Source organism: Anopheles ziemanni, chromosome X (assembly GCF_943734765.1).
Source record: "Anopheles ziemanni chromosome X, idAnoZiCoDA_A2_x.2, whole genome shotgun sequence".
Taxonomy (NCBI): Eukaryota; Metazoa; Arthropoda; class Insecta; order Diptera; family Culicidae; genus Anopheles; species Anopheles ziemanni.
Window position 1 is genome coordinate 584,068 of NC_080707.1, and position 12,955 is coordinate 597,022.

Consider the following 12,955-nt stretch of genomic DNA (forward strand, 5'->3'; position numbering starts at 1 on the left):
CCAACATAGTCCACGGAATTTCGAAAATTTAAATTCAATCCGCTGCCCTAAGCTAAAATGAACTGAATGAAAAACAAGCCCAATCCGTTATAGAGCAAACTATCTCCATCACGGACTTGTACCATCACAACGTAGGAAATATTTTAATTTGCTGTAATTTTTACTTAGGGATACAACGGAAAAGTCAAATGGGCTCAATTATTACGACACTTACAGCAATCGAACAAGGTTGTTAGAGTTACAGCATACAGTTTGTCAAATGTCAAACATCACGCAAGGAGCTATCGTTCTAAGGATTCTACATCATTCTAGATTGAGTGCCGTTCGGTGATGCACGTGCGCGTCACAATAATATAATGTTGTGTGAAGTGCAAGTGAAAGTGAAGTGCAAGTGAAAAAAATAGCGGTGGTAAGTGTTCCTGTAAAGTGGTTCCTGTAAATTCTGCATGAGCAGCTCTCCCAGAAGGACAAATTAATTATTAATTCAAGGTAAGTTTTTGATTTTCGCTACTTCTGTAAATTCTGAGTAAGATCTGCCAGTGCCGCCATCTCGCTTCGACGGCATGGGCAGATGTTTCTCAGACTTCCCAGAAAAAATGTGCGGCTTCAGATTTCAATTTAATCACGCACGCGCGCACGGCTTTGACAATCAATTAATTATAATTTTCTTTAATTATAACTTCTTTTTTAATTTTAAGAAATGTCTGTGTGTTTGTGTGTATGAGTGAATATATTGTTATTAATAATTTGTTTTTTTTTGTTTCATTCCAGGCGGACCACCTTCAGTTCGGCAGTAATAAAGGTGGTGAGTTTGTTTTAAGTAGTTTTTATTAGTGTTGGGTCGTGCGCTACTGTGCAGGATTTTCGAATAGATCAGTTGGATAGTCTACGTATGCTTTGATCCTTTCCTCTTCCATGCGTTTCAGTTCCTTTCTGATTCAATCGTGTCGTCGTGCTTTCTGATCCGATTGAAACCAATATGACAATCACGACATTATGACTGATAGAACCTACTTTCTATCTGCCTTCTAATTCTGTTAAAAATGCAATCACATCCTGAGCAGATGACTTGTCTCCGTAATCCCGATTTCCTTGCGCAGGGCATTTCCTCCCTGCTGTCGAGCCTTATGCCGGGCTTTCTCGGCTGCGCTGGTTGGCTGGGGGGACGGGTTAATACTCACCGGCGAGGGCAACGCTGGAGCCCACGTTGCGTGCGATGGCCGGCGGCGAGTGACGAATGCAGCAGCAGATCTGCTGCAGGCCCGGCACGCCGTGCAGCACCAGAATGAAGCCGCTGCGGAAGCGCGCGTTCATGTAGCAGTAGATGATCGGGTTGTAGCAGCTGTGCGACATGGCGAGCCAGTGAAAGGCGAACCAGAAGTATGGCAGCAGGTCCCACGACGCTTCCAGCTTCATCAACTGAAAGAAGGGACGCGCGAGGTAGTTTTAAAGACAACAGTAGGTGGAATCGCATACCGATCGTTAAATAACCGAATCCGTATGCCAATGCACCTATTACCGTCTCACTACTTACCATCAGGAAGTTGAAGGGCAGCCAGCAGAACGTAAACACGATCACCACGGTTACCATCATCTTGATCATCTGCGAATATGAGAGAGAGGATGTGCAAGTTAGTTCGGACCCAGTAGTGCGTTTATCTTTTCTTTAAACAACCACAACCACGTTTTTAAAAAGGTCCGTCTTTTGTAAAGCTGTCTTGTGGAAGAAAAGTTCGGGTCGCCCTTTGTAATGGCAATTTCCACCGCGTAACAATGTTACAACCCCCCCGACCGCCCGAGGAAATGAAAAGCGAAAGGCGAAAAGGTCACACTTTCCACGTCACCCACGCCAACAACGCCGGGTGGGAAGGAAAAGCCAAGCCAAGAAGACGGTGGTGGTGGAAAATGATCGCGCAACTCACGGAAGCGAAAACCGTGCGATTTGCTGTGTAGCCCGTTTCGCCTGTGTGATTGCATATAAACCCACAGCGGGTTTGTGTGTGTGTGTGTGTGTGTGTGTGTGTACTGTGAAGACGATTGTCCGTGGGAAGATGGGTTCGTCGCTTTTCCAACGGCACTTTCGACGAGTCGTTTGTTTAGCGTAGCGGGGAGTCTAGCTGGCCGGAAGCGAATTTTGTGCCATGGTTCGAGAGAAGAGGATGAACCGGAATCGATTAAACTTCCCCCCGTTTCAGCTCGCCCCGCCTGATGGCTATTACCATTACGTAGTCATCGGAAGACGACGAGAAGCCATTGGTTGTTGGAGGCGCCGCGATGTGCGGGTTGGGAATTCTTGTCCACGATTTCCCTCCACTAGTAGCTTTGCTCCCGCTTTTTGAATCAAGTTATCTTGTTTGTTTTTTTTAGCTTTGTACATGGCCTACTCGCTACTTCCTCGTACCGGTTGGGAAATGTTATGGGAACCTCACTTTTGACATTCGTCGTCGCCGAGAATGAAAGTGAACGCTCACTTCACTGTGAGCGCCGTGAAAGGCGCAAACCGGATATACCGGGACGTTGCTCCAGGCGTACGGTTGGTGATTTGTTTTATGTTTGGTTTTTTTCCCCCAAAACATAAAACCAACGCTCCAGCGAGACCTGCCGGAGAGAAGTTCTCGACCCTTCGGATGCATTTTAATCCCCACCTCGTGGTTCCGAGGCGGAGGGCCAGGGAAGGCGCAAACACACGTGAGTAGAATAGTTGGTTTTTGTTTTTTTTTTTCAAAATTTGTCACCGTTGCTTTTTTTTTTAATTTGCATTTTGAAAAAAAAAATACGAAGAATACAAAATTACGAATAGTTAACAATATTAACTTACGAGCGAGATTATGTGTTTTTTGTGGGTGTGTGTGAGAGTGTGGGTGTCGGCACAGAAACAAAACAAACTTCCGGGGCTTCCGGAGATTCGATTGTTTGTTTGTTTGTTTGTTTGTTTGTGCTGTTTTTTTCCCGAATCCTCCGGAGCTTCCGGGCGTTTTCATGATGCCAGATGATGCGCCTTTGTTCGTGTCCTTGGTTGGTTTGCTTGGCGACCCTCCTCCCATTGTGTAACCTCTCCTACCAGCCCCGCGCCTGGGTGGCGTGCGTGTGTGCTGTCCGTCCTCACTCTAATCTGCCGCGTTCCGAGAGGTACCGGCCGGGGGTTTGTGGTGGTGGTGGTGGTGCTGCGCGGTGCATGGAAGCAGTTTGGCGCTTGGCGAAGGGGCGATGAAGATGAATCTAATATAGAGAACTATGTACAACAAGAAAGGCTGCACCGCGCGAAAACACACACACACACGCTCCGAACACCACGGGTCTCTTCTCCCCGGCGCGTCCTTTTCGAACCCGTTCGGTCGCGGAGAACCCCGTAGGAGGGGCGGGCAGCAGCAGCAGCAGTAGCAGCAGGGGGGGGCGTTGGGTGCGATTGAGGAGGGTCTGGTCTTAGATGATCGATGTGGGAACGAGGGGGAATGTGGGGTGGTGTGTACGACTAGCTACGTGGCTCCTACGTCGAGGCCGTGCGAACCTAGTAGGGGCCGGACTTGCCGGGCGGGCCGTATTGCGCGGCCGGTGCGGACGCACCGGAGCCGCCGTGGCCGCCGAGATCGCCGCCGCCCAGGGAGCCACCGTGTCCGCCGAGGTCACCGCCGCCGAGCACGCCGCCAGCGCCGCCGCTGAGGTCGCCCACGAATCCGCCGCCGCTCGCGTATCCGCCCGAGGACGCGCCGCCGGACGACTCCTTCTGCGTCTTGTACTTGATGAAGTAGACCTCCGGCTTGCTGGGCTGGGTCGGGGCCGGCGTCGGGATGACGATGTCCTGCTGCTCGTCCGGCTTCTTCACCAGCACGTACACGAGCGTCTTCTCCTCGTTCTGCGGCTGGAGCGGGATCTGCGGCGCCTGGTAGGCGGGCGCGGACGGCGCCTTGATGAAGATGATCTTGTAGTGCTTCTGGGGCGCGGCAAGCTGGATCGGGCGCTGGACGCGCACCTCCTCCGGCTCTGGTGGGGGCACGTGCACGTAGATGTGCTTCTGGATGATGGCCTGCTGCGAGCCGCCGCCGAAGCTGCCACCGCCGAAGCCGCCGCCGCCGCCGCCGAAGCTGCTACTTCCACCCGAGCTGAACGACGATCCTGCGGAGGGGGGGTGGAATGCCGTGAGGCGCAAACGAAGCGAGAGTTCCGTTTAAAACAGTTGCCCATTTATTCCACTAGCTTAAGCTATAAACGAAAATCCCTCTAGCCCTTCGATGGGATTTTCCCGATCTCGGCTCAACCCACTTTTCCTATCCAACAAAAAACCACGGCTTACAAGCTTTTCAAATCCAGAGGAGAAAGCCAGTCCCATTAAAAGGGAACTTTTAAAAATTTGATTTCGAAAACTTCATCGGGTTCGTCGCTTGATGCCGACATTCAATAACGGAGAAGTCTTTCATTCTTGGCGAACGTTTTAAGATGTTCGTTGCGCCTGTTACAATCCAGGATTGTGTATTGGGTGTGTGTACTTGTATGTTTTGTGCTCCGAATGCTTTGATTGTTGAAGGATGATGCTGCTGCTGGTTGAAGAGACTAAGAGTATAAACCACACTTTTCGGTTCTGTCCTCGTAAACGTTCTGCCGGAAACGTGTTTTTTTGGTCTGGAACACGCCGAAAAGTCACACGAGGAGCAGCACTAGAGTGGTTACCACAACGCACACGTCACAATACCAGCAAAGCAAGCACGAACACTATTCTCCCCGAAAGAGCTATGTTGAAGGTTGGTTTTAGGCTGTTCGTTTAATTGAAACTGTTTGTGTGTGTGTGTGGATGTGGTTGTGTTGATGTATGTTTTTTAAATTATTGGACACTTTCACCCGGAAAAGGGGTGAGGGAAAGCCGAGAAACCGTGGGTTGGGGTAGAAAACCTCCACACATGGTGGGAAAATGCAAAACCGACTTGTTCCCTTCTAGCGAGCCTTTTCTTTATAGCGCACACACACACCTCCGAATCCACCGGCACTTCCGCCGAAGCTGGCACCGGCACCGGACGAGAAGCCGCCGCCGCCGAATCCGCCGCCGACGCCGCCGAAACCGGAACTACCGCCGGACGTGAAGGATCCGCCGGACGCGTAGCCGCCGCCGCCGCCGCCGCCGCCACCGTGCGAGCCGCCGCCAGTTGATGGACGATTGTATGAGTAGCCCGCTTCCGGCCGAGCGGAAGCCAGGACCAAACAACAGCTCACCAGCACGAACGTCTTCATGTTTGTGTGTGTGTGTTTCCCTGCTTTGCGGCTTTTTGACTTGTTGAACTATTCGCGTCCTAGTGTCCTTTCCTTCCGACACTCGGGCTGTAACACGTAACTGTGTGCGTGGGTGTGTGTGTGTGTGTATGGGCGTGTGTAATGGCCGCGAACGAGAACGACACTTCACTCGCTGTCTTTGGGCCGATCTTGGTTTGATCGATGCAAATGCTTCACTGATGATTCGTTTGCCCGGGCCGATGCAATTTATACCCTTTTTACCCCACGGCGGGAAGAGCGCAAACGGAGACCCAAACTCCCAGGTCGCGGCACAAAAGGCCCACCACCACCGGAGCCCGGGCTGGAGGGGAAAAGAAAGAAAAAAAAAGCATCACCAACCCAGACAACAACAACAAAACGAAACGAAACGAAACACGCGGACAGAAGCTCCGGCCACGTTTATTTCTCGTGCCTCGCGCCGTGCGCAGTTTCGTTGATTTCGTGAATCAACTCCTCTCGCGCGCTTCTCGTGCGTTCGAAATGTTTTTTTTTCTTTCTTCTGTTTTGGCCGGTGTCTTCTCCCCTTCCTTTGCCTCGGCACCGGTGCCGTGTGTGTGTGTTTTTTTTCTTCCACCAGTCTTCCAGTTTGCACCTGAAAGTGCTGCGTGAAGAAATTGTCCGAGCGAGAGATACCCGCGCATACAGCAACAATCCGCGGCAAAACGACCCCTACCCTACCCACCTCTACCCCCGGCAAAACGGCGTACGACTCGAAGATCTTAAGAGCGCGCCCGGAGCCGTCGCCGAAGAGAGGGAAATGATTCGGTTTTCGTGGCAAACGGTCGTAAAAGAGGAGTAGCAGCAGGGAAAGGGGGGAGGGGGAGGCCCAAAAGCGGGCGGGTACCAAATGAAAGGAAAAGTGAACTTCTGTTCCCGTGCAAGTCGGTCGGGTCCGGGGTAGGGGGGGGGAGAAAGAGAAGACGCACCGAGGGGAGGGCGGAGGGACGAAATCTCATCAAACGGTTCCCCCCCCCCCCCCCCCCCCATGAAGTGCAGCATCTTTACCTTTTCTCGGCACTCTCTTCACGGAATGGGGTGGGGTTTGGGGTTGTTTCGCGAGCCTGAACTTTGGCGTCCGAAAAAAGAATTGCTGGTAGTTTTTGGTTTGGCGCTTGTTTGCTTCTTTTGTTGGTAGACGTAACGAATGGCCAATGTTCGTGCAGCGTTCGGGCAAAAAGCATCCAATCTGTCCACCGGGGGGAAACCGTGTTTTACAGTGGTGATGTTTTCCACCGGAGACGAACAGGGCAGCACCAATTTCTCGCCTTTCTCCTAGCTCCGCCGACAAAAGGAGGGTTCGCCTCCAAAGGTGGCCTTTCCGTTCAGCACCAAGACTTGGTTGTCGAAAAACATTCTTCGTGTGAATTTCGAAATATGTCCCCATTACAATGTAAATTTATTTTCTACTATGCAAAATCTTGTTGGTTGAATCATCAAAAATCAACACACAACGCTTATTTGCAACATTAAATGTTTTAATGATTTTTGTTTTCAGTTTTTGGGAGGGGGAAGTCGTTGGGTGGTGAATGACATTTTTCTGCTGCAATCGGGGACTACTGGCGGGCCGGATGGGGGAGGGGGAGAGGTGGAATCTAGCGCGAAGTACAAGAAGCAGCCGGGCTCTGCTGCCGGTTTTGAAGATGGGTTTTAATCCGCGAAACGCCGCTGCTTCCCATCGTGCGATAGCTCCACCATTATGTGACCGGTTTGGGAAAGAGGAAAAGAGGAGCAGAAGGGAACGGGGAAAGGGAAACGAAGGGATGGGATGGTGCTGGTCGAAGGAAAAGAAAAACGCAAAGGAGAAAGGGTTAAGCGAAGGGAGCGATATCGTGATCGCGCGGTGAACCGTGTGGCAAAGTTCAAGCTTGTCCATCCCACTCTCTCTCTCTCTCTCTCTCCTTCTAGATTTCTTTCCACCCTCCATGCACAACGCCCTCCCCATCCTCGTGCCCCACCCAACGGGGTGAGAAACTTGAATGAAGGGAAGCGGTCCAGAACGATGAAGAAGACGACCTCTCGCGAAGCGAAAGGGGATGAACATATAAAAATGGGAAAAATATAAAACACATAAACCCACCCCGTTGGTGGCGAATGTTCGCGTGTACGGATGCCACGCTCCCCTCTAACTTCATGCAAAAAAGAAGGCAAAGGGCTGGGGAGGGAGGAGGATGCTGCCTGTTCAAACTAGTTGCGGATGTTGGTGTATACTTTTTCGATTGTTATTGGCTTCCGGCATAAATAAGAGTCAACTAGTGCGGCAAAAGTGCATACCTGTTATCATGCACCTCTTCTTCCATTCACCAAACCAACACAGGGTACGATCTCGCGATATTGCTGAGGTTTAGATACGGCCGTACCTCGTGGGCCCGGTTGTTAGCTAAACTATGTGCGTAGCTGTTTAGTTGAACTGAACACTGTTTGATTACTCCAAAATCTTTGAAAGCGATCACTAATTTTTCTGATATGTCATTCCTTGTTTATGAAATGTTTTGCTCGTGTCGTGCTATCAACTGGAGACGAGTCTCCATCAATGTAATCTCTGTCGCCGATTTACGGTTCTAGGGCAGCTTCTTCTTTATAACATTTATAGCCTACCTACTGGTGATCGGATATTTCTCGGGGGACGTGCTCGTCCCTCTGCTCGTAGCTAATATTCTTACTTACTAGCAGCATCTTTGAAAGCAACCACCTAATTTTTCTGATATTTTGTATATTCTAGGTGCTGATGCGGGTGCTGGTGTAGGTGATGCGATGTCAGGAACGCCAGCCATTTCTCGGGGGACGACGTGTTCGTCACGGAGGGTTCGCATCCAAAGTGACCTTTATGTTTGGTTAGTTTGATCCGTTGCTGCATCAATACTTGGGATGAGGTATATATGTCCAAACTATGTCTCCAGCAATGTAATCCTTGCCACCGCTTCACGGTGCTTCGATCTAGTTTGCGAGATTCCCGAATTCCCAAGACCCAAGATCTCCCTCCCGGACTTTGTAGATCAGCATCCAAATCCCGTCAACGCCCTCTCGCACCATGCAACGACGTGGATGGTGGTCATAGACGTGCAGGGAAATCGTTTTTCCTGAGCTGAACACAATAGAGATGGGCGAGAAAACGGGGCATGAAATGAAGCATGGAGCCAAGGCACCGGATCACGTAATCGGACGCATTTGTCCGCAAATGGACCAACGCGTACGCATGCGTTGACACCATCCAATCTTCCCGTACCTCTCCCCCCGCCCCACCTTTGCGATGGCTCTTACTTTTGTTTGCTAAATCCATGCCGAACTGAGTGTGTGTGTGTGTGTGTGGGAAGTTGGTCCCGTTTTATTCGGCCCACCATTGTGAGGCCGTATTGTGAGGCGCCTTGTGGAACCCTTCTGATGGCGGTGAATAATAGGGCGCCGGAGCCACAAATGACCGCTTGCTGCACGTCCGGATATCTGAGCAGCGGTGATCACCCCGGCATCACGCAGCATACAATAATGCCGGTGCCACATTGCGTAACGCTCACGGCTTAATGGCTAACGGCGCCTCGGAGATGGCCGCACCGGGGAGGAACGGGATTTAGCAGCGCCGTGCCGGGCGACGGGCTCGGTGTAACCCATCCTTCGTGCACTCCCGGGGAGAGAGAGGGAGCCGCCGCCCGATTTATGCGGCGCTCATCATCAAACGATCGTTTGGATCTGTTGCCCAATCGACGTTTATTTAAGGCATCACTCAGCGCTTACGGCTCGCACACTCGTTCTGAGCCGATCCGGGCGCCCGGCTGATGAGGGCCAAATGTTATTGAATTAAGACACCTGCTGATCAAAAGCGACCAAGGCTCAACTCCGTCATCACCGAAATGTAATTCTGTAACGAAGTTTTTCAGTTAGTTGGTCTTGACATTTTCTAAAGAACTAAATCGATATTGAGACATACATAGTACAAATGTTGATTGATTTCCCCGCTCACTGGTGAACCTGGGAGAGTAGGGGAGGCGGTAGAGCAAGCTTGTTGCTGAGGAAAAATTACGCCTAGTAATTGCTAATTGCTAGTATTTCAAATGGGATGCAAGGGGATATCTATCAAACTCCCAACCAATATTGAACCCGCAGTTTGCGGCCGGTAACAACAATTAGCTCCTCCTGTTTCGATTCTTTGGGATTCCTTACCAGAGTTGTGATAGATAAGAACGTTGATGATTCTCCTGGTAGAAAGCTTAATTACTGAAACGTACAATATTAGACCCGTTCCGTTCTTCCCGATCCGGGGGGGGGGCGATCTTGGGCCGATCTTCGGGGTACGGCAACCCCGGGCCTCCGGGAATGCTAGTTATGTAATAAGGGCAGGTGCCATGGGGTGTGTAGAAGAACGCCGGCCCTAGCTCTCCCGCTCGGGGGCTTGCCCCATGCCTTATTCCGTCCGTTTATCTCGGGTCATGGATCGATCGAAACGAAATTTCACATCTTTTGTGCGATAAAATAACAAAAGCCACACAAAAGCCACCACCGTCATGTAACGCGAATCGAAGCTAAACAAAAATAGACCGAAAGAGTCTGTACCTGGGTGAAGGGAGGGGAGGGTGGGGGTGGCATGGACGCAGGGGTCGTAATGCGCGCGTGCTCCGATATTTATCATCCGCAGCAGCGGAGCGGCGTCTTGCGAGCACGAGGTGTTGATCTGCATTTGCACGCTCGTTGTTTTCCTCTGTTAGCGCGTGTGTGTGTGAATATGGAGGAAGCGCGCGAAACACATTACATGGCACACGGCGTGGTGCCGGCGCGAAAGCCCGAAACCCCGTGGCGTGGCGTTGCCCGCCACAAACAAACAAATAAACAAACAAATGAAAACCTGTATATGCTCTTTCGATTATTGCGGAGCGATGCAGCTGTTTGGGAATGTGTGGGAGTCGCGGGGAAGATTTCCCAGAGGAAGATGGTGTACGGAACTGCAGCCCGAAACGTGGCACTCGGTCTGGCTTGAAAATCGGGAAAGAACCGCTGCGAATGCGAAGCGTGGTCCGGGGTTTCGAGTTTGTCTTCGGGAACTCTCACTTTCGGGTGGCCGCAAAAAAAAAAACCCGCTACACTCCGAGCGCTTGATGAAGTCATGCCCGGGTCCGGAACATGCCGCTCGGGAGCTTTGGGGTGGGAAGTTGGACCAATTTCTTCCCCTAGCTCGCTCGTCTTGGGAAGCGCGTTTGCCTTTTGTCCGGTGCACGGCGGAGGCGAAATTGCGACGACTTTCACTTTGCAGTCGGCCACTTCGGGGCAAGAAATCGATGCGCGCAAACACTTAGTAGGTTAGCGGTGTGACTTTGTTGCATCAATGTTGCCCCCCCACCCCTCACCGCCTCCTCAAGCCTCACTGTCCGGTTGAGGTACATCCTCTTCTGCAAGTACCATCAAATGCAGTGATTTACCGATCGATACACTACTCCCCCTCCCGAACCGGAACCTCTCGGAGCTCCCGTCGGCTCGCGTCGGGAGAAAGGGAAAGCGAGCGCAAAGGGGGATTTTGCCATCGTCACGCCAATTTGTGCATCACGCGAAAGGGGGGCACAACACAACAACAAAAAAAGTGTACCCACGCCCGGGAGAGTTTATTTTTGGTTTGATTATCCCTTTTTTTCCTCTGTGTGGCCCGGGCTCGAAGAAATTATGAAACAAACAGGGAGAGAGGAAGAGGCAACCCGGGGGGACAGCGATTCTGCGCGAGGAAGTGTTAATTCGCATCGGACGATAGGGCGATGGTCGTCAGCACTGAAGTGAACAAAAACGGAACAACCAGTTCCGTAATCTTAAGCGGGCAAAATATGGGCGATACTGGAGGGAACAAGTAGGTAGGTAGGGGGGGATGGGCAGGAGGGTGCGTACGCCGCCTGCCCACTTGTGGCTGGCAGGGGTGTTCGACACTTTCGTCTTTCGTCCCGGCCCCGGGGAGTCCTTCCAAAGCCAACAGGGCGCGCGGCGGGGAAGTCTCAAGGGGGGGGCAACCGGAGGAAGAAGAACGGATAAACGCGCGTTACGAAAACGAAAGTCCGTACCGTGGCGTTTATCGCGTGTGTGCCAACAGGCGAACCGGAAGCGAACCGGTAACGGTCGCTTGGAATGCCGTCCGCTGCGCCGCGTTACGTGCCTGGAAAGCTGGACAATAATGCAGCACCCTACATACAGTCACCGGACCATGTGCCATATTAGTAACTGTTCGGCAGACACGCAAGTATACCCATCCAATAAGAGTGGAGATGTCTGCAAATGGAGTTACTTACAACTTCGACCATCATCTTCTTGTGACCTGGCTTGGCCTAACCTCACTTTAAAATCCTGTAAGGCGCGTTACATTTGTTGAGGCGTTTGCCGCCAAACGAAGGCGCTGAAACCGATGTTCAAAAGGATTGGTAGCGATTGCTTTATCCTTGCAGCTCTCGACCGCAATCTCCTCGACCCAGGCGGCGTAAATATGTCGAAAGCGCCCAGGCCCGGGCCAGAAACCGCAGGAATGTCTCGAACGACGGAACAATGCGACACAGTGGCGCAAGAACGTCGTTTGATGAACCGCGCCGAACCATAAACTATCCGCTCCTCTGGTGCAATCTCCAGAGGCGGCAACCGGAGGCCGAGGCCCCGCTCCATTGCGACGTCTTTCCGTTTCGGCGTAGTGCAATCGATTTGGGCTTCTGAAATGGGCGGGAATTTCCATTAGCATGCGATGATGTCAGGCATTTTCCGCGTCGCACTCGCAAACCCACCACTCCCGTCGTGTCGTCGACGGGGGGGCTAAACCGATTTGCTTTGTTGTCACGACATCCCGGGTTGGGCTGACAACACCGATTGACGATCCGTCAATCCCCTTGACCGACTTGTATAGTTGATACAAACAGACGCTGGGATGTTGATCAAGAGTTACCAATTTAAAAGAATATGAATTGCCGCTGGAGAAGTTCTTCCAGACGTTGTGCTATTTGCTGATAGTCTCCTACGTCAAGAGACGCAAGCTCTCACTCATTCGCATCGCCCTATTCGGAACAGTTGTTTTGGGGCGTATTTAACCTGTACGACAGTACGTGTCATCTCTTGCTGAAGGCACAATGGGTCCGTCGGTAATTGAACGACAATAAATTAACCTCAACTATCGAAACATCAACTCCGCAGGTTACCACCGTCTGACGCTTTGGAAGGGCTCAAGGTGCTTTTCTGCACTTACCACCTGTCATCCGACAAGAGATCTCTCCTTCAAAGTGACAGGCAAGCGGCATGCAATGCGCCTGAAACGCTTAACCACAACAATCATTCAACGTCGTGTCCTTTGTTGGAAGGTAATTTCATCCGATTATCCACTCGTGTGCTGTGTGTGCATCGTCAATGTTGCCAACACCGCTCCTGCTTTCTCTGTCCCTTTCCCGCTTTTCTTCGGCGACCCTTGGGGAGAATGTTTTCCACCACGCGGGTAGGTGGATGTGCAGAACACTGTGCAACGGAATCCTTTGGATGATTCGAACCATGACTCACAGCTCGTGGTGCATTAATTTTCCGCAAACACGATTGAGACTGTTTTCTGATTTAAATATAGGTAATCGATACACACGGCAGAACACAAAGCATCGAAACGTCACTCGTAAAGCTTCCCCCATATAGTAACATTATCGATGCGTTTACATGGCCAAGTAAACCTATAACAAACAAACAAAACCAGACAAACATACTGAAAACAACT

General features: G+C 51.3%; 2 protein-coding genes across 2 annotated transcripts in view; both read right to left on the reverse strand.

The window, feature by feature from the left end:
• LOC131291242 (RYamide receptor) overlaps positions 1-12,955 on the reverse strand; it is a 49,519-nt gene that overhangs the window by 2,077 nt on the left and 34,487 nt on the right. Inside the window, exons 5-6 of the mRNA XM_058320426.1 lie at positions 1,535-1,603; positions 1,182-1,419 (exon numbers count right to left, since the gene is read on the reverse strand). Coding sequence (XP_058176409.1) covers positions 1,182-1,419; positions 1,535-1,603 — 307 coding nt within the window. The remainder of the gene's footprint in view (positions 1-1,181; positions 1,420-1,534; positions 1,604-12,955) is intronic.
• Positions 3,509-5,220, reverse strand: LOC131291243 (keratin, type I cytoskeletal 10). Its single transcript, XM_058320427.1, has 2 exons — positions 4,962-5,220; positions 3,509-4,113 (listed from the first exon to the last, which is right to left on the reverse strand). The coding sequence occupies exons 1-2, from the start codon at positions 5,218-5,220 to the stop codon at positions 3,509-3,511; spliced, it is 864 nt and encodes a 287-aa protein (XP_058176410.1).

What these genes read in the sequence shown, in the direction of transcription:
- LOC131291243 (XM_058320427.1), bottom strand. Translation starts at nt 5,220, where the DNA reads ATGAAGACGTTCGTGCTGGTGAGCTGTTGTTTGGTCCTGGCTTCCGCT. An exon ending in AAGTGCCGGTGGATTCGGAG is followed by an intron (nt 4,114 to 4,961) that starts GTGTGTGTGTGC and finishes CCCCCTCCGCAG; the next exon opens with GATCGTCGTTCAGCTCGGGT.